The sequence below is a fragment of the Chroicocephalus ridibundus genome, chromosome 1 (genome assembly GCF_963924245.1).
Source record: "Chroicocephalus ridibundus chromosome 1, bChrRid1.1, whole genome shotgun sequence".
Classification (NCBI taxonomy): Eukaryota; Metazoa; Chordata; class Aves; order Charadriiformes; family Laridae; genus Chroicocephalus; species Chroicocephalus ridibundus.
Window position 1 is genome coordinate 68,461,275 of NC_086284.1, and position 25,219 is coordinate 68,486,493.

The 25,219-nt window shown below is 42.3% G+C and overlaps 1 protein-coding gene and 1 long non-coding RNA gene across 2 annotated transcripts; one reads left to right on the forward strand and one right to left on the reverse strand.

Moving 5' to 3' along the window:
• Nucleotides 1–4,840, reverse strand: LOC134517082 (uncharacterized). The gene is made up of 3 exons (XR_010071550.1): nucleotides 4,682–4,840; nucleotides 2,146–2,532; nucleotides 1–1,302 (listed from the first exon to the last, which is right to left on the reverse strand). It is a non-coding gene; the product is annotated as an uncharacterized LOC134517082 (long non-coding RNA).
• On the forward strand, nucleotides 4,274–24,589 carry LAMP1 (lysosomal associated membrane protein 1). Its single transcript, XM_063338181.1, has 9 exons — nucleotides 4,274–4,478; nucleotides 13,893–14,008; nucleotides 15,383–15,596; nucleotides 15,702–15,863; nucleotides 19,575–19,792; nucleotides 21,461–21,583; nucleotides 22,546–22,615; nucleotides 22,783–22,953; nucleotides 23,575–24,589. The coding sequence occupies exons 1-9, from the start codon at nucleotides 4,292–4,294 to the stop codon at nucleotides 23,712–23,714; spliced, it is 1,401 nt and encodes a 466-aa protein (XP_063194251.1). The 5' UTR covers nucleotides 4,274–4,291; the 3' UTR covers nucleotides 23,715–24,589.
• Nucleotides 24,590–25,219: the final 630 nt, after the last annotated feature.

The following is a 25,219-nucleotide window of genomic DNA, read 5'->3' on the forward strand; positions in this document are numbered from 1 at the left end:
CAATGGTTTTAAACAATAAATTAAAAGCAGTGGTGTTATCCTGAAGATGATTGAAATGGTTCTGCCATGAAGCAACGTTAATTGATTAAAAGTGCCAAGATGTGCCGTTTTTAATTGCCATAGACTATAACTCTTGAGCCAAATTACTCTAGCATGGCAATTAAAAATGAGTTGTTCCACGAGCAGTGGAAATAATGAAGCCTGTCTTTCTGTGATGCATGACCTTGGTCCCCTACTGTATCATACCCCCCAAATAACCTCAGGCAGCAGTACCGCAGAGGGTTTGTCTGCTTAGTTCTGCCTTTGTGCTTGTGGGAGCATTGGGAGCTCAGTCTTTATTGAGCTGCTCATATCCACCCATCCCCTTACCCACCAAACCTACCGAGAATGTCATGATCTCTGAAGATTTTTACTCTTCCAAATGGATCTGGAAGTGGCTTCAGAGGATAAAAAGCGATGGGAGAGATTGACAGGCCAGATGATTGTGACTCTCTTTTTCTCAGGTCCCCATTTTTAATTTGATTTCCTCAAATTTTTCTTCCTCGGATTTTTTATGTGCTGAACCAAACAAGTAAGCACTTAATATATTAGTCAGCATGGTAATCACTTCTTCATAGCAGAACAGCTACATTTGATGGCTTTTTCGTAGCTGGTGCTAGAGTTTGGCCGAGCATCCACTCTCAACTGGTTTGATGCCGGCTATTTGGTTCCCATGCCCCCGAGTGTATTTGTGCCCACAGGGCAGAGACTGCTAAATGTTTCTTCCTGGAAGATCACCCAGTGTTGAAGACTTCATCAGGCTGCAGCAAAGTAACAGATTTCCTCTGTAATGCATCTACATTCAGAAGATGTCTTGAAAACCTGGATCTTGGCAATTCAGCATCCTTGGAACAAATTGTGTAGCAGCTTCTATGATATGACAAAAATAACAGCAGAAATCTGGGATACAGGTGGGGGCTCTCCAAACTTACCAAAACCTTCCAATTTAACTTGGTTAAACTTAAACATTCAGATAACTGGTCCCAACATACATGTATTTAAAAATCTTCCTAAATGTGGCATCCTGTCATCTAGCTCAACATTTCCTGAGGGAAAGCGAGTGTGAGAATGCAGGCTGATGGACAAGTTGCAGGTGCTTCCCAAGTCTGGCAATTCCAGCTCTCCTTCCTGCCCACTCTGTGTGTCCTGTTTTCTTAGTTCTGTATTTTAGCTTTTTCTGTATTCCTTCATCTGAACTTGGGTTTATCATTTAACTCCCTTGGTTTGCTGCATCTTCTTTCTTCCTTTCTTTGTGCTGTACATCTTTGAAAAAACAAAAATTACACACCTTTCAAGCAACTTTAGTGCATCGATTTGTTATGCAGATAGACCTATTTGTAGGTTTATGATCTTTGGCAGGTGTGTTAGGGAGAGTGGACTCTGTACTATAATCTTGGTTATCTATTCCTAGCAAGTCTTTTCAGAAAGAAAATAACCCAGTGAAGTGAGATAATACGCAGCAAAAGGCTATAGGAAAAACGGAGTCATGTTTTGTGGAAAGCCTTTCCTGGTAAAAATTCCCAGCCTGTGCTCTGTCTTCCATGCTAGTACTCTGCCTCGACTTTGCAGAACAGTTTGTGGTGTAGTGATGGCTCCTAGATCTTGTGGGTATTTCCCATGTTCTTCCCCAGAAGCAGCCATTCTGTGTCCATGGCTCTTCAGAGCCAGGAGGTGTGTCATGATTAATCCAGAACCGTGTGCGTGTTGGTTAGGCAGCAGCTCTGCCAAACAAAATGCGTATGGGCTGGGTATGGACTACATTTCCCCCAATGACAGCACTTATTTGGATGTCTGGGATGTCTATATACCAGCTTTTACAGAAGCTGTAACTTTATGTTTGTATATGTATTACCCTGCTATCAAGTTTGATTGATGTTGGCCAACAAGTTACTGAGCCATGAGGCTGATTGCCAACATGGTTGCATAAGACTTGTTTCATTAGGAAAACAGGCTAACAAACACTGTGGTAATATTTCTGCTGACAATGACATAGAGATTGGGTTTCGTGCAGTCCCTACAGCACTATAGAAGGCTTAGTAAGCTAACGATCCACAGCACGTAAGATCAACATCATTCTCTACTGATAGCCTTATGTTCTTTACTTACCAGTTTCTTGCCACAATGCTGTTGCTTGATGCAACTTCTGTATGAATTGGTAGTTATCTAGGCATATGTTATTTTTCAATTTATAGACACCAGTTTTCCAGTAGAGGGGCAGACTACTGCACAGCAAATTTAAACCTGGCGTTGGGCATCCCTCTCTCTTTTGTTTTCTGGCAGACTTCAAGTAGTCCACAGACCTTCCTCCACTCCCAGTGCAGGTTCCAAAAACAGCGATCAAAAAATGAGAACAGATGATGTCCCACCTCCATTAACCTCAACTCTCTGCAGATGACTCATTCAAACACTTGACCAGAGCTGTTCCTTATGTCCTTTTTCAAGCTAACTTCTGCTTTTGGCAATACATGGCATGAACAAAGATTGGTAGAAGTGCTGCAGGGAAAAGCAAACAAACAAAAACATGTCTCTAAAAATGCACAGATAAAAATGCAGCATTAAGAAAGAAATGTCTGTTTGTAGAAATAACACTGAAAAAGAAAGGCAGATCCCCAAGCTACCCTGAAGAGCAAATAAACTTCTCCAGGATGTTTTTGGGAAATAGGAAGTGTTATGTGAACTGAGACAAATGCCAGGGAAAGGTCATCAAGTTTAGAGCAACTGCACTTGACTTTAGCAGCTGGTAGTAGCTAAATTGCATTTCAAATTGGTTCTAAGTAAAAATGTACTAAGGCACCTTGGGAGCATAAATGATTCTGTCTCAGAACTGATTAATCTGGAGTACGCTGTAATGAGAGGGACGACATGGCAGTCATTTTCAGAAAGCAGAAGTACCCTGCTATTGGCACACTTTCCAATAGTACTAGAAATAGGATTTCAGTAGCAAAATAAGTACTTCAGAGGTTTCAGATGAAGAAAGTCTACCCTTAACAGCTTAGATAAGAGCATTGAATTACAAAGTGATCAAATGGCCTGGGCTCCCTATCTTCGTTACTATGCTTACATCTGAGAATGCTGATAGACTAACTCCGCCTCTTTTTTTCCCCTAGGTTTTTTTTTTTAAAAAAAGGGTTTCTTAAAACTTTTGTTTATAAAAACATCAGACATCAGAAACTATGTGAAAGTGCAATTAATTTTACCCATGCAACCACAAGTTATTATCAGTCTCTGTTTTGGCTTGGAAGAGGCATGTGAATTGTTACGTATGCACAGGTATACACACATAGATGCATCACTTCAGAGATAATAGATCATTAACTTCCAGTGCTTTTATAAAACTGGGACTGGATTAATTCTAAGCAAGATTGACTGCATTCACCTTAGACTGCCTTTAAACTCAGTGGCAAGAAACACATTCTGGAAGCAATACAGAACTTAGGTGGGTTAATTGCTCACTGAAGCCATTTCTGATGCTACTCTATCACCTCCCCTTTAACACAGGGCTGTCGGTGCTGCATTCCACCCCCCCCGCTGGGAACCAGTTAAATGCCTAGAGCTGATAAGGCTGACCTGGGCCTGATGTTCCCCACAGCTCCGATCTGACGCGAGTTACAGGGATAAGATGTACGACAGTTCAGAGGGACCCCAGACCTCCGAATGCCCACTGCCAAACCTGCGTGCCTCAGGTGAGAGCCGGGCAGGTGGCCTGTGCCAGGGCAGTAGTACCCCAGGGCCAAGCCTGTGTTCAGCCCGTGGTGGGCCTCGACGACGAGGAACCCTGAGAAGCCCCAGGCCCACGCGTTAGTGCTGTCAGCGAGCAGGGCCTGGGGCTGCACTGCGTCAGCCTGGGCGGATGGTGCTGGGTACACGCGTGTGCCCCGGAGTGCGATGGGCGAGCGGCAAGTGACCACCCGCCGCCCCTCACATGCCCCCAGGCCCCGCGCCGAAGGACAGGTCGGCGCCCCACGCGCTTGCCACCCGCGCGTGAAAACCCCCCACCCGCGCTCACACAGGCGCGTTCCCCACACAACCGTGAACGCCCCCCTGCACACGCACACGGCCCTGCGTGGGCACCAACCCTCCCGCCGACGCCACGGCCGCACCGCCCCCGCCCCGGCGCCCGTCCCGCCTCAGGGGCGGCCGTTGGGAGCGCGAGCCCCGCCCCCCTGCTCTCGCGAGACCCCTCCCCGGGGGGCGCCCGCGGCTCTGGGTCACGTGACGGCGCTGGGGCGGGGCGGGTGACGTCAGAGGCCATATGACCGGCCGGGGCTGTCGCCAGTCTCCCCAGCGCGGTGCGACGCCGCCGCCGCCTCCGCCCCCCGCCGCCACCGTCCCCCCCTCCTCGCCCCGCTCCCGCCGGTGCCGCCTCGCCCCGTCCCTTGCTCCCGCCATGGCTCGGGCGCCCGGCGCGCGGGGGCTGCTCGCGGCGGCCGCCCTGCTCGGTAAGGACGGGGCGGAGGGGGGGGGGGGGCGGTGAAGGGGGCGGCCGCGGCCTGTGGTGCCCGGCGGGGGAGCGGAGCGGGACGGGGGTTGTGGGGAGTGTGTGTCGCGGAGGCCTGGGGCGGCCCCGGGAGCGGCGGCGCTGCTGGACGCGGCACCTGCGCGCCGGCTGTCGCTGGAAACCCACCCGCCCGCCGGCTCCCACCTGCTGTTGCCATTCCGGGGCGGTAGCTCTGACCCGCGGCGGGGCACGACCGGGCCTCCCAGCGGCGGTACCCGGCTGGGCCGCGACCCGGCCGGGGTGGTGGGGCAGATCCTCTGAGGAGGTCGTCTTTCCCCCTCCCTGCGGAGGGAACCTCCGACAACCGCGGGAGGTGCGGGGGGAGGACGGAGAGGAGGCGGTGGCGGCTGCGCGTTGGCTGCGGGGGAACGGTGTAGCGCCCGGGAACGCTCATCGGAGCATCTGCAGTGGGTCCAGGGGCAGGGGTCCGGGAAGAACCTGGGAATACGCCTTTACCTCTCAGGAGATACGGAAACGCAGGAACTACTGATGTCATGGCTAGGGAGTTGCCCTTTTCTATAGGACCCGTAATGCTCCCCTACTTAATGGCTTTTATCCTGCCGTATCTTAAGTGAAATCTGAAATGTTGCCGAAACGGAGAGATTTTTAGTGCCTTGAAGAGAAGGTTTGTTAGTGCAGCAAGACCATTTTATGGGGAAGTGTGACTGGCTTGTTTACTGATAACTACCTTGCTTTAGGTTTCTTGCCTTGAAAGCCACATCATGCGACACTATCAAGTTTCTGAAATGTGGCTTTGGCAGCAAAGGAGACTTCTTCAGCAGCTAGCAAAAAAAATTTCTTGAATAAAGCAGCAGTTGAGAATGGTTATCTGCTGTCATTTTGGAGATTATGACAGCCTCTGAAACTCTTCTAACATTCATTTGGTAGCAAATATCTTTATCATTGTTGATGGTACGTCATTTTCACTGACCCTGAAAGATGTCACTCACAGGGGGCACTGAGCAGTTCAAATATCCAGCTCTTGTGAGCCAGTCTAGTGAGCAGTGACTTGCAGTGCTGTCTGACTTGCTTTTTAGGATTGACAACTAAAGTGGCGTTGATCTGGTGTTATAGTGAGAATTCTTTGTATTGCTTGTTTAGTATAGTTATGGCTTAAATGAAGAATTGCTTTTATTTGCCTTTTAATCAGTCTGCATAGTTTTTAAGTGGTACCACAGATAATATTTTCTGGGACTGTAGTAGTCTTCCCGTGCTTAATTAGCAGTTACAGGCACAATTTTGTGCATTAGCTTTGTCACTTTCTGGTGTGTAAAACGTGTTGGGTTTCTGCAGCTGAGGCAACAAACTAGTTTATTTTACTACAGAGTAACTGTTTACTGACAGTCAGGGCTTTGTACCAGTGGCTAGTAGCTGGGTTTTTCTACATAACTTTATCCTACAATCTCACAGGAAAACTTTGTGGTGCAAATAGGGACCCCTCCTTGGAGTATAGATAGCCTCTGCCATCTTCTAAGAGAGTGTATGTAGGCTGTGGGCTGAGTGAGGGAGGGGAGAAGAATATGAGATAATGAGAAGATACGAGCTGAATTCTGATGTTTTTAGCTTGTTTGAAGCCTTTTAGTCATCTGAGTGAACACAGATGAGGATAAGGCAATGATCACAGGAGGCTGAAGGATTAGCATGGGTGGGTCAGATGTGAAAGCTTGTTTGGCAATACCTTGATTTTTGGAACAATAGAAGTTTTTTTCCCCTCCAGAATACCTCACCACGCCTCGCTTACTGTTTCAGTTTTCCATTCACATTGAGCAGCAAGCACTAAGCCGAATATTTTGTATGTCAGCATTAAGTGTTTTGTGATGAATTTCCTCACAAATATCAAATGTGCATATAGAATGAAGAAAGATTCTGGTAATACAGTGATAAATACAGGGAGAGGGGGCTATGGGAAATGAAGTACCTCCCTTCAAACTTAGCTGCTGCTGCTTTTTTGAAATATGGAGGAAGATGGTGCTTGTCTGCTGTCGAGCACAATGGGTCAGTTGGGTTGTGTGCCAAGCCCAGCAGAGCTTCTTGTGCTCTTTGGGTCTTAGAGCACCTGTAGTTTTCTTCCTTACTGAAACACAGACACATCAGAGAAAACACTTCCGAAAATCTAAGTTTAGAGTCAGGCATGGATTTGGTGAGTAAATAATGAAGTGTTTGAGATTTCGGGAAGGAAAAATGAGTTTGAAAAGGTAGCATAATGCCATTGCAGTTATTGACACATAGTCCACGTGTTTCTATTGCACAACTCTAGTCTGAAGGGGAATTTCAAACCTTACTACCAGTGTAGGGGTGGCTGAGAGAAACTTGGATAATAAATTCCAGCCAGTGAGTAACTTGGTGTTGTATTGTTTTCCTCAGTTTTGGCATTGATAGCTGTATAGAACTGAGACTGGGTATCAAGTAGTTTTCCCAGAATACAACCACTTTTACATTGTGTGACTTTCGAAACATTGTTTTACCACATGCTGCCCTTAACATAGTATTTGCTTGATAGCTTCTTTAAGTGTGTTGACACAGTCTCCAAGGATCTGAATTCCTGTGCAAGTCCCAAGCCTGTTGTCATGTGATCGGGTACTCCGCTTTGACTTCAGCAGCTTTTTTGACTTGTAGAGTAACTTCTTACTTGCTGAGTAAGGACTCCAGAGGTTCCCTGACAAGCTGCTTCCAAGACATGATATGCTCCCGAGATTCCTGTTCAGGCTGACTTAGAAGTTTCATTTTTGGTGTAACCTACTTCTAGATTGTTCTGTAGTGAATAGGATGATTTCTAATCAGCAGATATAACTAGGTATAGAGGAACCCTACTCAAAGAAAAGATGGATATTTTATTGAGAATTTGGCTACTGTTATTTCTGTTAAGCCTTTCTATGTCTTAAAGATAACTTCTCGCCCTAAGAAGGCACGCCTTGCCTTTGCTTGTTGCAGCTTAATGTAACAGTTTGTCTTTTCTCTCAAGACATGATTATTTGGAAATTCTTTGAGAAACCTTGGTGCCATAATGAATTTTTTAGTGTTTATTCTCTTTAGTGTGGCAGGAGGCCCTTTTGGGTATGTGAGTGGCATTAGCTACAACAGCTGTTTGAACACTTTGTTACATCATCTTAATTTGAAATTATAGGCCTACTGTTTTAAAATGTATCTTATGTTCTGGTACATCAGGCTTCCATGGTTTTTGTACACCTGACTTGAAGATGGGCTGGTATCGCCTTCCTCCATCTAAGGGTAACAGCTTCTTAACCTTCTCTGTCACTTGACGGCACCACTGGCTGTCAGTACTGCTTTTTCTACTGTAATTCAGTGTGAGAGTTAGTAGTTCCTTGGCAGTAGAGTACAGAGTTTCAAATGTGGTTGAGCTCTGAGCAGCAGGCACTTGTCTAGCTGTTCCCTCTCCAGTGTTCAGGTGTGAGCACAGTAGTCTGCACTTAATATATTGAGGGTTTTTTGTATTGAACTTCAGTAGCTTCTGATTTCTTAACAAGGCAGAATTCAGTCTGTGTATATCTTTACTTTCCTTGGTAGGGGTGAGATCTACTCTCTTCTCGATAGGACTAGGAGAGTGGTTTTACTCAGGCAGTTGTTCTATTATCTTTTTTTCTAATAACCTCTCCTCTGGGGAGGCTTTCTCTTTAAATTGTCAGCACAGTGCTCCTTCCTCCAAATTGTTGTTTGGAGCTGCCAGCTGCCTTGAAGGATGTGTTAGTTTTGTGGTGTGATACAGCAGCACTAACCAGAGCGAGTGCAAAATGAACTTGTGTGAATGCTGAAAAAGATCTAGCCACAGGAGTTCAGACCTCCTGGTGGACTCATGTAATCAGCTGCTGTAGAGCTAGCCCAGGACTTCCTTCCTCTAGATAGGAAACTGTAAAGAAGCTTCATGTGACTAGACTTGATGCAATTGTGCAATTCTCTGGCCAAATGGCAAGTGTACAACTGCTAAATAGCCTTTCCTTTATAATGTTTTTGTACTTGTATAAATTTGTTTTTAAAGACAGAGGTTATTCATCTGCAAACTTGAATTGAGAAACAAAATGTTTACTGCTGTAATGGAGATCAACAGTATCAAAAATATAATCTGAGACTGCATGAATTTGCCCCTGTTAGTTGGCAAGGATGCATCTTCTAGGGTTGGATCAGGAACTTGAGATAATCAGGTGCTGCACCTGCACAAGTGCAGCTGATTCTCTTCTCCCTTAAAGTACTCTCATCCATCCTTGAATTAAGCTGTTTCCCCGTTTCTGCCACTGTTTGTGTTCAAGTGTGTCCAACAGCAGTTGAAGTGAGTCCAGCCTTGTCTTTTCCTGCTATACTTTCCAGATAGCCAGCCTTCTGAGTCCATTGGTGACAGAGAGGTATAACTCATAATTTTATGGAGACCATCTTGTCTCAAGCAAAGTGGTTCATGCATCAAGTCTGTCAAGGGACTTTCCTGCTTTCAGTTGTTCCCCAGAAATTTTAGGGTTGGTAAATAGTGTGATCTTTAAAAAAATACATTATTTTTTAAGTTCTTTTTTTTTTCTGTACTATCCCAAGGTAGTGCGGATTCTGTATCCTAAGGAAGTCTTGACTTGGTCTTCTGAGAAGGGACTTGTACCAGGTGTCCCTCTGGGAGTGGTGCTTATGTTAGAAGACAAGGGATTGGAGGAGAGCATAACTCCTCATGGATTTTCCATTCTCTTCCCTGGCATAGATTTGAGAGTCTGAAGTGGTGACTAAGGTCTCTACTTTGTTCACAAAATGGCACTGAGATGACAGGATCCTTCCGAACGATCAGAACGAGTAAATTACTGGGCACTTCTGTTCATGTGTACAGTGGGAAATAAACCTTCTTTAGATAAGAACCAGTGTCTCTTATCTAGAACCCAAAGAACATCTGGGCAAAGGTGCAGGGCAGCACAGCAGTGCGGTAGCTTGGGTACAGAGTGATAGTGCGGTGCCGGCATCAGTCAGCAAGTGTCCCTTACTTTCAGAGTACTGCCGCGCAGTAATTACAGGGTAGGCTGTAGCCGAGGAGAGTCTTTGATGTGTATGAGCAGGCTGTGGGTGTGATACTCTGACCCACTGTCGCAGCGCTTGTGGGGAGCAGTTAGCTGGGCTACGCTGCAACCACGCTTTTCCTCCCTAACGCCATAGTCACTCACTGGAACTGCAGACAGTCCCATCCGCTAGATACCTGTATCACTTAAACTACTAGTGATGTGGAATATGTGCCCAGGTGGATTTGGATGGCTTGCTGCCCTTTCTTCCAAGGGGGAGGCAGAAAAATACTAAATAAGCTTTTACTTATGCAGGAAGCATGAATATAGTAACAAAACCCAGATTACATAAAAGTAGCTTTTGTGTTTTGAGATCCTTTTTGTCAATGTTCCATGTTTCTAATAAAAACTGGAGATAAAGTAAATCATTAACTATAGTAACTGAAGTCCTCTCTGCAAGCAGACAGTGTAAACAATTGCCATTAATAAATGCTTGCTTTTTTGGAGCACAACAACCATTAATCTTTCTCCCTTAGTAGCTTTCCATTATATGGGAGAGTAACCCAAGGGTAGCTGTACTTGGCAAACAGGATTTTGATTATAAAAAGGTTGAAACCTGAAAGCATCTTTGTGTGGTCAAGAGATGGGGAATCCTGCAATTCTGAGAGGCATATTCCAAAGAGCTCAGGTTTAGGTTGTTCAAATGTGCTAGATTGTTTTAAACTCAAAACTAACAAAACAAACTTTTTGTGATAGGTTTCTTTAAGGCAAATTGTTATATAATCAAGAAAGTAGTAGTTTTGTTTGACTTGGTTATTGTATCTCGGAGTGTTAATATACTCTGCTTGGGTTTTTTTGATGTAGGTAGGTTAGATAAGGAAGGATGCTGGATTTAATTCAAGTAAAATATTAGCCTTGCTTCAACAGTTTTACCTTCAATGTTTTCTTGCATGAGACTATAATTTCAGAAATTAGGTCTAAAGGGAGAGATTATTTTATGATTTTCACTTGAAAATATGCAGCTAGAATAAATACATGAACAGCCCTTTTTTGGAATGTATTAGAATATAAAGGAAGCATCTCAACTAAGTGAAATTTCTTTGATGCTAGTACATTTTTGGGGATTCCTCTACTAGATATATAATGTAGTATTTCCAGCCAAATGAATAATGAACTTCACAAAACTTAACTTTTTGCTGCTGAAAAGTTCTAGGAGCTGTTCAGCAGTATATATCTGAAGTACAGCACTTGCTCTACCACAGCTAGTTGTCACGTAAGGTGCTGCAGTTTATCAAGAAGAGCGTTTAAAGTCTGAAGTTAAACTGGAGGTTGTACCAGTTTTTGTGTTAAATAGCAAAAAATGATACTGTTATGAGAAGTACAAGCAATATTCTCAACTTGTAGATATGCCATGATTAAATTGAGCAATACTTTATGTAACTTAATTAGGAATATTCCCAGGACAGATTGATTCAACATCAGTTTGCTTTTCTGTATTCTTGACATTTTGGCTGTAGGCTCTTACTATTTGTGGGCTGGTGATGATTCATGCATTAATCACTAGTCGACACTGAAACTGCCTTCACAAACTCAACAGCTGCTTTCCTGCCAAACCCAGCGAGCTGTTCCTCTGCCTTAAACTGGCTGGAGCAAAGAGTAGGCAGGACCTTCTTTCCTTCAGTGTCTTGATTTGTTCTTCGGTGGTGGTTTTGCTAATTTTTCTTTGCCCCTGTGTCCCTTATGTTTCACTGTTTCATCTGCATTCCTCCAAGACCGTGGGAGCGGATGATGCAGCAGCACAGTACTCTCTCCAGTCGCCATCCTTGTGCATGTCGGCTTACTCGCAGTGGAACAGCCCCCTTGCCACTTCATCGGGGACAGCTCAGTGTCTCGTGCTGGATACATCTGTCTCATCACTGACACTGCAAATCCAGCAGCCGCTCAGCATTTAAGGAGGAATAGGGCTTTATAGTGTTTGTTCCACACTTAAAAAAAAAAAAAAATCAGGATTCGTATCATGGTGTGGACTTAACCTTGCAAAAATCTAGTAGTTATGCAGATGGTATTTTTTACTGGTTGTTCACACTATATTATTTAAACTTCCTGAGGGTAATTTGTCAGCTCCTCATTCCCAGAATCTGTCTTCCATTTGGTGCTTTCTGGTACCTCTGCATTGTCTTTTGTTGTTCTCTGAATCATCTATAATGGGCAGGTCTGTCACGTTTTCCTTCAGGTCAGCAATATTTTTCTTAATTGTTTTTCAGTCTTTTTTTCATCTGCATTTCTTTTTAAAACTGTTTTTTTCTTCTTTCATTCTTTTACTGCCTATTACTTGTTTATTTTTAGCTCTGAAATTGTGAAGATTTTTAATAGCTGTCAAACAAGGTATCATCATGCACACTGAAGGCTTTCACCCTAGTGTGTTTTCCACTGGTAGTGTTAGTTCAACTAGCCATGGACTCTTACTCGCTGCTTTTACACTGTTATTTAAGCTGTCCTAGAAACTTTCAAGAAAGTGTAAGTAGCTTGCTTTTGAGAAAACAAGTGCTTGAGTAAAATGTACACAAGTTCCAGATGTAAATTCAAATTGAAGGAAACTTTGCAAATTGGAACTTTCATGTGGAAGGACACTGACTGTTTCTAGAACTGCTCTGAGCTGCAATAAATAACATTTTCTTTGTGAATATATGTTCCTTATTGAACATTGAGCTGGACATAAAGGAAAAGGTAGGACAGTTTTCCTTTGAAATATCAGTTTTCTACACTATCCATTCTTAAGCAAGTTCTTTCTTCTGTCTATCTCTGGTTTCAAGTCTAGACTCTTTAAACAGCTGGGTAAAGTGTATGAATTCTAGCTTAAGTTTTGGTCCCCTTTGGTGCTGGGGGAGGATATATTGTTGCTAAGGGGAAGGCAACAAGGGAAAATACTTGCTGAGTGCCAGAGAAATTCTTTCCAATGTGTTCTTACAACTGAAGGACCTTCAACCAAAGTCCAGCTGACAAAAGTCCAATTTTTCCTAATAATGGTCTTAATACAATTGTACACACCTTAGTTTTGTAGTGAAAAGTTTTAAAATTGGGACTTGCTTTTTGAAAACTTCTTGGAGAGGGAAGCTTAGGTAATGGATAATCCCTCATCTGAATCTTTTTGCTGTATCAGCAGTTGAATGGATTAGCATGTTTGACTCTTTAAAGCTTACTTGCTTGAGATAGTGGTTTATGGCAACTGCTTTTTTTTATCAGGTTTTCTGCAAGAGTGCAGTTGTTGCAAATGCAAGCTGATAAAGTGCTAGCATGTAAATGGTGCGGGCTTTTTGCAGTGAGGTTTGCTTCAGGTGTGTGTGTGTGGTGATTGAGAACCAGAAAAATAAAAAAAAATGCTTGTCAATAAAGAACTCAAAACACCTTGGTATGATTTCAGATAACAGGAGCACTGTCCTGTTAGCCCTTACTGCAAATGATGTATGAGAGAGCTGGATTTCTGGCTGTATCCAACCTGCTGCAGTGCATCCTCTAGGTGAAGCTTCATTGTCAGTGGATGCTGGTCTAAGCCCACACTGCTGTCAGAAAGGATGATCCCATGCTCTTCTGGCCACAGGCTGTTACCCTGTTAAGTCAGTACTAGTGTGGTCAGTTGTTCTAGTGTTCCGAGTGCTAGGGCTGGAGGGGAGCAAGCCGGGGGGTGGTGGTGGGGGGAAAGCATGCTTTTGTCATCGGCTCAATCTGAGGTTAGCTTAAACCAGTCAGGAAGACATAACCTCAGTCTGTGTCAAGGTCTTGGCCCCCATCCTCCTCTCAAATGCAGAGTGTGATGACAGTAAAGAGAAGTTCTCCTGGCAAGGGTGGCACGCTCCATCGTGCTATTTTTGGCAGTCCCTCCAAAACATCTGCAGTCAATCCAAGCTTTCTAAATGCTGCATTCAGTGCATGTACAGCTGAGTGTCCTGGTACAGCGGGAATGAAGGCTGCGTGGTGTGCTGCAGCGGGGAAGGCTGAGCATTAATAGGCATGCAGGATCAAATATGCTAAGTCAATTCTGGCTGAAGCTTGCAAAATAGTTGCTGTGTAGGGTCAACACTGAGTGTCTGCCTTCAACAGTATGGCTCGTGTTTGTTGTGAGTTTTTCTTACCCTCTGAGGACCCAGCATGTCAACAGTTTTGGTTTGTGTGGCTTTGTCTTTTTATAAATGGTGTGTTAAATTTGTCCTCTGTTAGTGATGTTGAAGCTAGTATAGAGACTGTTAATGCCCAAGTTTCCAAACTCAGATGCTGTTTAGGATGTACTCCTAAAAGGTGCGGTTGTACATATTTGTCTCTTTGGGATTAAAAATAAAAACTTACATGATACCAAGTTAACCACTTACTGTTCTTAACAGGCTTTTTACAGGCTTCCTCTTCATTTGAGGTGAAAGATTCAAGTGGTAAGGTCTGCATAATCGCTGATCTGACAGTAGCCTTCTCAGTGGAATACAAAAGCAATGGGCAAAAAGAGGTAAGGGGTTATCTCACTGCTTGTCTCTAACTTGTCTTTATAAACTGTGGTATTTCTGCACGTATGCAGTCTTTAAACTTTGAACAAATATTTAAGCGTGAAAAACTACTTCAGTAAAGATTTCCCTCCTCCCAGTCCAGTTGCATCAGCTTTTCATTTCTTTATTGCTGATGCTGCTTCTCATTAAACAGGGTTAAGGCCGCTTGAAACCACCACAAACGATACATGTGTGAAATTACTTTTGTGACTGAAATTCCACACCAGTTCTATTGGTAGCAAAAATGGCTTTCATTGGAACTATAAAGAAAAAAAATGCTGCCATTTGTTTGTGAATTTGGTCATACTTACATGGACTAAATTGGAACTGAAATTGCTGTTGGCACGTAGCTTTTAAACTTCCCTGAAATCTGTGATCTTCTCGCAGAGCAAATATCTAGCTTTCAGTGTATCTACAGACCAGTGCAGTGCATACAAGTTGTTCCATATTAACAGCAAAAGCCTGTTAAAGGAAAGTTAAAATTTTTTATTCACAAATACTCTGCTGTTCAGTTTACTTTTTTTGGTATCTTTACTGAACAGGGGTTGTGGATTACTTATAATCTCATTGCAGTTGCATGTTTTGAGGTACTTTTGAAGTTGATTTTTTTTTTCTTCCTAGCTATCACTGTAATATCAGATTAAAAAATCCCACTGCTTTGCTGGTCGTGCGCTTTCTGTATGTGATTTGAGCTGAGAGTTACGTTGCATAGTCCACTCTTTCAGTGGTGCTGATGGTCTGAAATCCTGTTGATACTGGTATGCAAGTTTGCGTTCAGAGGTGACTGCTTTCATAACATGTTTTTGTCTGTTTCTTCTTGTAAGCAGTAAGCTCAGAACTTTCCAGGATACAATACAATACAGACAATACAACACAGACAATACAACATCAATTATATTGGTCTTCAGGTACCAAGTTACTTCCCAGTATGTAGTAAACTATGTGGGCTGTAACACTTGCTTTTCTTCTTACTCAATTGTACTACAAGAAACAAAGCTTAAATTCTCCCATTTCTTCACATGTCCAGAGTTTGCCAGATTTGATTCACCTAGTACAGAAGTACCTATGAATTCATAGTGCTAGTTTGGGGGGGCGGGGGGGAAGTCTCAGAGGTGCTGTGAGTATGTACTGTTTTGTCCTCAGATTTCAGAGAACGATGTTCTTAGAAATCCAAGTGTCAGCAACATGCTACTTGCTATATACAGGTGTATAAGTAGACATCTTATATATGAATGTCAACTGTATGCTTTGTAACAGTTTCCTAGGATATTTAAGAAGCAGTTAGGAAAAGCTGTTACATCGTCCCATTTACAAGTGTTTTGTTTTCTGCCCCACAGTTTGCACACTTCTTCCTTCCGCAAAATGCTACAGTAGAGCAAGAGAGCTCATGTGGTAATGGTAACACATCTCAGCCAGTTCTGGTATTGGGTTTTGGAGCAGGACATTCACTAAGCCTGAATTTCTCAGAAAATGCAGACAAGTACCAAGTCGAAGAGATAGTTTTCCACTACAATCTGTCAGATGCAACTTTATTCCATAATTCAACTGCAGGTAAAACAAAAGCTTGCTGTTCTCATTTTGTAACCCTTCCAGATGTAATATCGATTTGTTTATGTAAATACTGTTACATACTAATGCAATGTAATCTTTTTACAGGAGGAACAAAGAAAGTATCACATAAAACTACTATTCAGGCACATCTGGGCACAAAATACAGGTGCATCACCTCCAAGCAAGTCAATATGAAGAATGCGAACGTTACTTTTAGCAATGTTACTTTGGAAGCCTATCTCACAAATGGCACTTTCAGTCTGAACAGTAGGTATCTTGCAGCAGAAAATTTACTTGGTGAGGTAATATTTCCAATAACAGATGATTACTCAGGACTTAAAAAGAAATAATGTTTAGGCAGGTACAAACTGGATCTAAAGCTCTGAGAGCAGCATCTTTTGAAATGAATAGACCTGCTTCAGGTTTTCTCTGTAGGGGTGTCAGCATCCATGGCTAGAAGACAGCGTGCTGTTTTCCCATGGGTTTTGTACAGGTATTAGGGAACATTCCTTCTGTTCACGAGTATTTATGGGTGTAAACATGTGCTGCAGTAGGTCGACTGGGCACGTGGCCACAATACTAGTTTTAAGAAGCATCTGATAACTTCCAAGCATTATGCCTCTACCAAAGTAGTTTGAACTAGTTACTGTGTGCTCTGGAGAAGATTAGTGATATAATGTCAGACAGTAGAGAACTGGTCTATAGGGAGCAGTTATGTTCATCTTCTACAGGAGGCCTTACGTAAGCTGTAACAGTGATGTTCTTTCTCTGTCAGGCTCAATCGCAAAATCACTTTTTGTCCTGATTGCTTGTATTGAAAAGGATTTTTTCATTTGACTGCTATACTGATTAGAAGACAAACAACTTCATGGTGTGTTCATGTCCTTGGCTTCTGTGGCAACAGTCTTCAGTTTATATGGCTCTTGATGTTTGATCACCTGTGGTATCTTAGGGAGTGATAAATCTTTGCCTTACTTTTGGGGCATGTAAGAGCTCTGATCTCCTTTGGGAAATGTAACCTTTTTCTTATGTTGTTAATCTCATTTATGCACCTGTTGAAATGAATCTTAAAAACTAGGGTAGTCAGTGCCAGCATGCGATGGATACATTGAAAAAGTGCCTTCTACAGGAGTATCTATATCTTGTCCTGTGTCTCTGAAAAATACCTTGTCTGATGCATGGCAATACTGGAGTTGACTTCTTTTATGGCTGTCTCACGCGAGTGGTTCAGATTTCAGTGTGTATCATTCTCTTGATCAGTGTTTTCCGTTCAGTGAACTAGTTTGCAGCAAAGATGTGGACCTACGTTTGTAACTTTAAAAAAAAAAACAACCTGATTTCTATTGCGCCAGTCTTCAGAACCATCTCATTTTCTAAATATGGTGTCTTGATCCAGTTGTTATACCAGATAAGTATGAGAAGTGATCACTTGGCAGCAGGCTTGAACATAAGCCATGATATTGGAAAAAGACGGTTTTCAAATTTCTATACAACTTCGATAAAATCTCCTTACTGCGTAATAATATTCCTTTTAACGCCACCTGTTATCTGTTCTTACATAGTCCTTGGTTAAAAAAAATATCAGTATTGCGTTATTTTGGGTGTTCCATATGCAATATAAGTTTGTCAGCATTTGTTTTCTATTCCTAATTTCTTATCTTTTTAGATTAATATACATACTTTAATTTGACAGGATCACTTTCACAGAGATGCTTTTCTCCATCCTGTGGTATCACTGTCTTGAACCTACTGGTCCTCATAAAAACCATGTGATTTCCTGTGATCCTGGGGTAGATGCTGTTTGGTCTGAGTTCAAGGTTTTGGGGGTGTTTTTTACTTGTTTTTTGTTTGTTTCCACATTCCTGTTACCCATACTGCCATGCTTAGTTTTTTTCCTGAAGTTATCATCCCTAACTTTTTATTACTGTCTTGGGACTGCACACATGTAATTTCTTTTTCTATTCTGCTGCACAATGAGCTCTCTTTCTTGATTTTTTTTTTTAATTCAGATGGTTAAAGAATTCTCACTTTATCTTTTTTTAAATCTTGACCCTGAATCACCTTGCTCTTTCCAGATCAGTTCCTTCTTTCCACTCTTGTAGGCTTGAGACTTCCCATGTCCTTTTGCCAGCTAGTTATTGATAAACTTTAGATCTGGAATTCTCCCTTAACCTTTTTTCCCTGCAACTCCCTCATTAGTGAATATTTCTGCTGGTGATCTGGGCAAGGCTCATTGAAGGGAAGAAGAGTCAGTATTCAGCGCATCTGTGCATCACTAGTAATGGTAACTTCTGTCAGCGTGCCTAGAAGTCAGTGACTGGGGTTACGGTAGTGATTATCTGCAGCTCTGAAGAAAAGGAGGCTTTAATTTTATCTGTTAGTAGCTTTGTCAGCTGCTTTCCTGTAACTGTCAGAAAGACATAAGAATTTGTTTCATCTCCAAATCTGTCTTGAAGAGTTGTGAGGAGATATGCTGTAAATCAGTTCAGTAAAAATATCAAGACTCCACCCTAGGACAAACTTCCACTTGAAGTGACTTGGTCATTTCTATCTCTGCCAACTTGAGTAAGAGGCTGTATGTGTTGTGTCTTGCAGATGGAGGGAAATTCTCCATTGAAGTACCAAGTAAAGCTGATGTTTGTTTTATTTGTTAGGAAATTAACACATTTTGGGACCTGACCAGTATCTGTTAAGCCTACAAAAGATAGGGTCACTCCTCCGTTCATCTACCTTTGCTCTGCTCTTTTCAGAAATGACTTTCCAGAAATGGAGTAGAAATAGGAAAGGATGCTATGTTGGATCTGTGTGAGCTCAAAGGTGTGATTAGAGTTCCTCTTTCTGAGCTGTAACTGAAAGTTAAATTGCTGTTTAAGTTCAGAGGCTGTTTATTAAATATCTAGGATCTGTAAGATATGTATGGATTAAATTTTAGAAGTAGGCCCTTTGAGACAGAATTGACTGCTGCTGCAGTTGTTATCATCCTTATAAAGTTGCAAGCTGTTATCCCTGACATGGGGAGATGACCTTGGCTTGGAACATGAAAGCCTCTACTACAGTAATGTCTTCGCTATGACCTTTGGTTTTGGCTTAGATGTTCAATGCAGGAACCTTCTTGGTTTCCAGATCAAGTTAAGATTGTACTGCCAGGTGCTTCTGAGTACGCTGGCAAATAAATCAGTCACTGTTCTTTCTCCTTTTGCCTTGGAAGTTGCTGCTGAACTGGATGGAAAGAGAAGGCAGTCTTGCACATCTTCACTCAGCCTTGTACCCCTCTGGTGGTGTGTGGTTACTAATGCAGGACTAAAGGAAAGGGTGGATGTGAGACGCACAGGGAGAGGATATAGCAAACCATTTGCCATCAGAAGCAGTGTCATAGAATCCCTTTGTTAAGGGTAGAAGAGCCTCAGCATTGTTATGATGACTTGAGAGAACCAGTGGTATTTTATGTTACTGTGGGTATTGCCAAAATAATGACATAGGGTCCTCACAGCCTGGTAGTGTAACTGAGGGAGGGAGGGGAAGGAGAACACCACATCTCCTGGGAGACCACTTTAACAACAGGCAGGAGAACTGTTCTTTTATTTCTAGCACGCAAGTGCCCAGAGTGTCTGAGGGATAGTCATCTCAGCCTTGCTGTGAACATACAGCAGGAACGCTGGCTCTGCCAACATAGCAGTATCTTACTTTTCCTGACTTGATGAAGTGAAACGATGCCCATGAATAAAAGCACATGTGGTTAACTTCTGTAAATAACAGCAGAGGTGTCGCTTTCACATGCCAGGCTTTAAAAGCGTCTCACGCTTTTCAGCAAGACTTTAGGTAATGCTTTACCATTATGTTTCTCAGCTTTTATAATCTTTTTTTATTGGGAAAAGCTACTTGAAATTGTATTCTCCTTTCCCTTGGGGATTAAAAAGGTAGAGCATCACAGCTGTGTATTTTTTTTTTTTGGTAATGACTGTTTTCCTTTCTCTCCAGAGACAGAATGTGCTGAAGATATGGTCTCTACTACTGCTGTAGTGCCTACAACTCCTAAACAGACTACTGGCCAGGTTCCAACAACTAACCCAGCACCAACTGCATCACCCCCCAATCCTGCAGTTGGTAAATACAATGTGACTGGTTCAAATGGAACCTGTGTACTTGCCTACATGGGGTTACAGCTTAATATCACCTATCTGAAAAAAGATGGAAAGGTACACTTTTTTCTTTCTTCAAAACCTTCAGATTCCTTCTTTGCGGGAAACTTGGTAAACTATTACAGGCTAACTTTTTTTCTATAAAAATCACAGTTCTTTGTAGTATTCATCCATGATTGTCCTCTATTTGAGTTGTTTAACTTGGACTAGATGAGTGATGATTCAAACAGTTCTCTTCTACCAAAAGTGGTCATTAAAGATTTTTCCATTCAGTAAGAGTATTAAACTTGTCTGTCAAATCCAGTAAGTGTATATGGCCATTCCACAGAAGCAGTAAAAATTAAGATATGAATAGGGGGAATCTTATTATCAAAGATGCCATCTAAACAAGATTTTTAAACTGTTAAATAAAATACAACAAGTTGGCCTGAGCCACCTGAATGAACACAGTGAATGACTACTAGAAGGGGAAATTATTATTACTGTAAAACTGGACAGGCTTGTGACTTTGTTAACTTTCAGACAGCACTGAAGAGGCTTGGGTTTGACTTTAATGCTTATGAGCTCCTTAATGGCTGATTTTAACAGAAAAAATGCTACATGGTTTCTGTAAGATCCAGCCCTGGCACAGGTTCTGTCCCTCCATTGTTGATGCAAAGTCCAGCTTGTGTCATGAACAAACCTGTTGCCTTCTAACCAGTAAAGCAAAGCTATGAGCATAATCCCAAAGGGACCGCTGAGGACACTCAGTAGGAAACAATAACCGAGGGTCAGCAAACCTTGATGTTCAGTAAAGCTTTGTTATAAGGACCTTTGATCACAAGCTGCTTTTTCCTATCCTGTGGCTTAATCTGAGGTAACGAGGACGAGTGCAGGCAAACAAATTATGGCTGCTTTTGTGTAGTTTAAGTTGGATCTTGGTGATGAAAGACCTGGTGTGAGGAGGGTGGTGTCTGTATATGATTTAGCTGCTTAATGCTGTATGTGGTGGTACGAAGGAATCTATTGCTGACCGAGGGGTAAAAGCATGAGCACTGATAGCTGCTGTGTGGCTGTACCATAGCTGGTTGGGATGGACTGTGTTTTAGCCACCTTAATCGTGTGACATTCTGTAAGCTGTGTCCTGTAGCATGGCATTCTAGCTCTGCTGGAACAGCTGACTTCTAGGGTAATGACCAGTGAGAAGGTGGCAAATAGGTTTTCCAGTCACATGAGGGTCAACTAAAGAGCCACAGAAGGTTTCTGTTGGATCGTTCAGCAAGTGCATTTACCCACAGCAGATACAGGACAGTATAAAATCATGTACCATGGGCAAAGCTAAAGCATTTTGAACTGAAGTGACGTGCAAGATGATCATGTTCACAGGCAGTTCCCTTGGTTATGTCAAAGCAGTATTTTATAGCTTGTTGCCCCCAACATAGTGGTGGTTACTAATGTTTTTCCTTATGCTGCTAGGACCAAAGAAGTTTAGTGTGGAGAAGGCAGCAGGATATTGGCCATGGGCTGCAGAAAGCTTTCTTTTTTTTGGGCATGCAAAGATGCCCTTTGTTCTCTGTACCAGCCTGGTAACTCGGGTAACTTGCACATATCTGCCCAGTTGTCTGTAAAATGTGTGGGCAAACACAGCATTGTATGCATGTGAGTACAAGCAAGCTAGGAGTTGACTGAATGTATGGTGATGTGTTAGTCTCTTCAAATGTCGTAACTGATCTTCTTCTCCCCTAGATGGGATTGGATTTGCTGAATTTCATACCACATAATACAACTTCTTCTGGGACATGTGACAACACATCTGCTGCCTTGAATCTGACTTTTGACAAAACAAGGGTTATCTTCCGCTTTGCATTGGTAAGAATCTCTAGACAAAGTGTGTAGGGTCTGCAGGACTTCTCATGTAAGAGAACTAATTGGGGCAAGTACAAGAGAAAAAAGATGCAACTAAAGGAAGGGGAGTAAGTGATTCCTTTTCTTTTTTTAGTACTAGGATTTAGAGGGTTTAATACTTGATAACTCCTGTGAGGAAAGAATATATATGTGTATGTACACAAACATATGTAGAGACAGACATCTATTTTGTTTGGAATGGGAATTTCTTTTAGGATTATATTGCCTGCTCTCTAAAGCATCTTGCCCAAACCAGGAACAGTTCTGCTGTAGCAGAGGAATAGCCTGTGACAAATAGGTGTCTCATCTAATCGTATGAGTCTGGAACTGGACTTAAGTTCTCATTAATATTCTGTGTACAGCCCAAGAGCCAAGTGTGCTTGTCTTACGGACTCCTATGATGGCTGGAAATCCTGTTTCCCACAGCCCTGCCTCAGCGCTCTATTAGAGCTGTGTACCCTTGAGGACTGAATCCACTGTGTGCATCAGCTTCATACTGCTTTTAATACTCGCAGGATTGATCAAACGTGATCACCTAGACCTGTTATTAAATGACTCTCCACATCTCCGTGGGGTACCAAGCTCCTTTAAAGCTGTATCTGTAGCACAGGTGAGATCATTGCACTAGTCTGGTCAAGGCATGGCTGGGACTATACCTTTAACGTGGAGATCAAGTCAGCAGGCTGAGGAGTGACAGTCCCTCTTTCTCTGCCCTTTCCTCCCCCGTGGTAATTTTCCCTAAGGTGCGTACCTCCTATAGCTTTTCCCTCTAAAAGTGCAACTAAGCTCTTCCTTGGAGTGATAATCCCAGTTGTGGACTACCCTTTGAAAACCTTTCTTAAAACGCGTGCAGAATTGAACTGGAGTGTTAACAGCTTATGTTGTACATCAGGAATGTAAATAACTATTGGTTTCTTTTTTACAAGAATGCAAGTACTGAAAAATTCTTCCTGCAAGGTGTGAGTGTAAGCACGACTCTGCCTTCTGAAGCAACAGGTAGGGACTTTTAAGTCTGTTTTCAGTGACAACTACTATAAATATTAAGGGTTGCCTGCATTAAGTAACGGGTTAGAAATGTTGGGGATGAATGCATGGAATTTAAGCTCAATGAGCTTACAGCTCCTGCTCTTCAGGATTCCATAAGATGACTTTCTCTTATGTAGTTGCAAAGTTTGAAGCATCGAACAACAGCATGAGTGAGCTGAGAGCTACAGTGGGGAACTCCTACAAGTGCAGTGCAGAGGAGAATCTCCAGGTCACAGACAAAGCCCTTGTCAACGTATTTAATGTTCAGATCCAGGTTTTCAAGATTGACGGAGACAAATTTGGGGCAGGTAAGAGGTTTACATTTGGGGAGGGGGGAACCGAAGATTTGTGAAGTGCCCTTTGATATAAACATGTAATATTCTGTAGTCAAAAGGCAGCTGGTGGGTGCTGCGCTTAGTCTCTGCGTGCCCTGTTACAGATGTTGTGGGGGCTAGTGCAAAAAGTATGTAAAAAGCTTTGAAATACTTAGGACTTTTTCCTTGTGGTCCAGAGAAGAGTTAAGGAAAAGCGCTAACTTTCCCTCCTAACTCTGTGCAGACAGTTGTATGAAAGGGGCAAAGTTCTGGGAAGTTACTGACTCTTTTAGTTAATGTTGTACTCTGAGACTGTGGGTAAAGCAAAATGGATGTTATTTATGATGGCTAAGCTTGTGTGTAACAGTAACAGTTCTTAGAGAAGGAATCAATTATTATGAATCTCTATATTGTGCATATAACTGGTACTAGAAAGACTTTGTGCCGGACAATCATAATTAGTGGACTTCACTTCCTTTTGGTTGTCAGCAAGCTAAGCTAGAAGTTAACTTTAGACAGTTTTATCAATGTGGTGAGAGCATAAGCTCAAGTTCTGGCTATAGCCATCTGTTGGTGCACTAGTGCCTAACATGGGTCTTTTTTCTCTCTCTTCAGTGGAAGAATGTCAACTGGATGAAAATAACATGCTGATACCTATAATAGTCGGTGCAGCCCTTGCTGGTCTTGTTCTAATTGTCTTGATTGCTTACTTGATTGGCAGAAAGAGGAGCCATGCTGGATATCAAACAATTTAATGACTTGCACTAAAACCCAGTGTAGATGAAAGCAATTGCAAGAAGCTGGGACAAAAAAAACCCCACACATTTCCCCTGAGCTAAGATTGATATTGTAAGGGAACACCTTTTCTTGCCAATTGCTTCTTCTTAAAGTCTGCTTTATTAAATGTGAAATCATCTTGCAGCATTTAACTATGCACAAAAATAACTTCTGAAAATTCTGGTGTTTAATTTTGCTAACTAGTTTAAATATTTACCCACTTAGAAACAAGCTAAAAGTTTTTAAGGGTGCTTTTTTGGAATTGGCATAAGGTAATGTCAGCTAAAGATTCCAGAGAGGGATGTTGCTAATTCACACTGACTCAATTTCAGAACTCTTAACAAAGGGAAAAGGTTCATTCTTTGTACTGCTGCCATCCAGCGATGATGATAGTTATACTGATGATGCATCTAAAGGAATTTAGTAACAACTGACAAAATTGAAATTTAAAATCTGAACTCCACCGTGTCTCTTAGGTGTGTATTTTTTACTAAGCTTTAAACTCGATGCCTGGCATATGCAGGGTGTGAACAACGCAATACTCAAACCTGACAGGAACTCTTTATGATTGGACGACTCCCCTGTTTGATATTTTTGATGCTCTGCCAGCTTGTTAGGAGCTGGTACTTTTTTAAAATGGGTGTTATTTTTATTTACCTTTTTTTGTAAAGTGATTTCTGTTTCTTCTGTTGGAAGGTCCAGAGAGATCCTGTTACTGCACATGTGTACAATATAGATCTCAATCTGCTGATTCTCTTGCTTTAAACTTGGCTGGGGGGTTGTACACTTTAAGGATCAGTTCTTATGTATGCATTGCCTGTAACAATGCTAATAAAGACACTTTTTTTCTGTATGTCTTAGTGTTGCTGATTGCTCTTAAAAAATTTGATCATTTGATGAGTACTAAAGCTTTGGTTTGGCTCTACTTTAGAAGCTTTAAACAACCTTAGTGTGGAGTTATTTTAAACAAGTGTTTTTTTTTTTCTCTGTCACACAAAGGTGAGGTTGAACTGTGTATGCATCTTCGGAACAGCCCCTTGTTTTGGACTTTATGTTTGTAAACAGGTACAGCTTCTGTGTATCAGCAACCAGAGATCTGGAGAAGTTAACTCTTCCACTAAATTGCTGCTTACTGAGAAATGTCAGTATATTGGTCTGTCCTGCCAAGCATAGCTTTCTGAAAGTGCTGCTAAGATACTTGGTTATAAGGACTTGTAAATGACACTTCAGGTTTTATTTTGAAGTTGGATTCTTACCACAGAGTAGGAAACACGTGTCTCCTGAGGTCTGTGTGTGTTGTAATGTGCTTGGAAATGAAGCTTTGTGTCTAAAGCTTCCTTGATCTCCCTCCTGCAGTGATGTTTTGCTGTTAACAGTTACTAGCTACCCAGGGCAGGAACCAAGACACAGTGAAGCATTGCACAAACACTATTCTTCTGCCAGGGAGAACTGAACACACGGCAGTAAGGCTGGCATGCTTTGG

Excerpts from the sequence above, each read along its gene's own strand:
- LAMP1 (XM_063338181.1), top strand. The coding sequence starts at position 4,292 with ATGACCGGCCGGGGCTGTCGCCAGTCTCCCCAGCGCGGTGCGACGCCG. Across the intron at positions 19,793-21,460 it reads ATCTGAAAAAAGATGGAAAG|ATGGGATTGGATTTGCTGAA; the intron begins GTACACTTTTTT and ends CTTCTCCCCTAG. Across the intron at positions 22,616-22,782 it reads TCTGCCTTCTGAAGCAACAG|TTGCAAAGTTTGAAGCATCG; the intron begins GTAGGGACTTTT and ends TCTCTTATGTAG.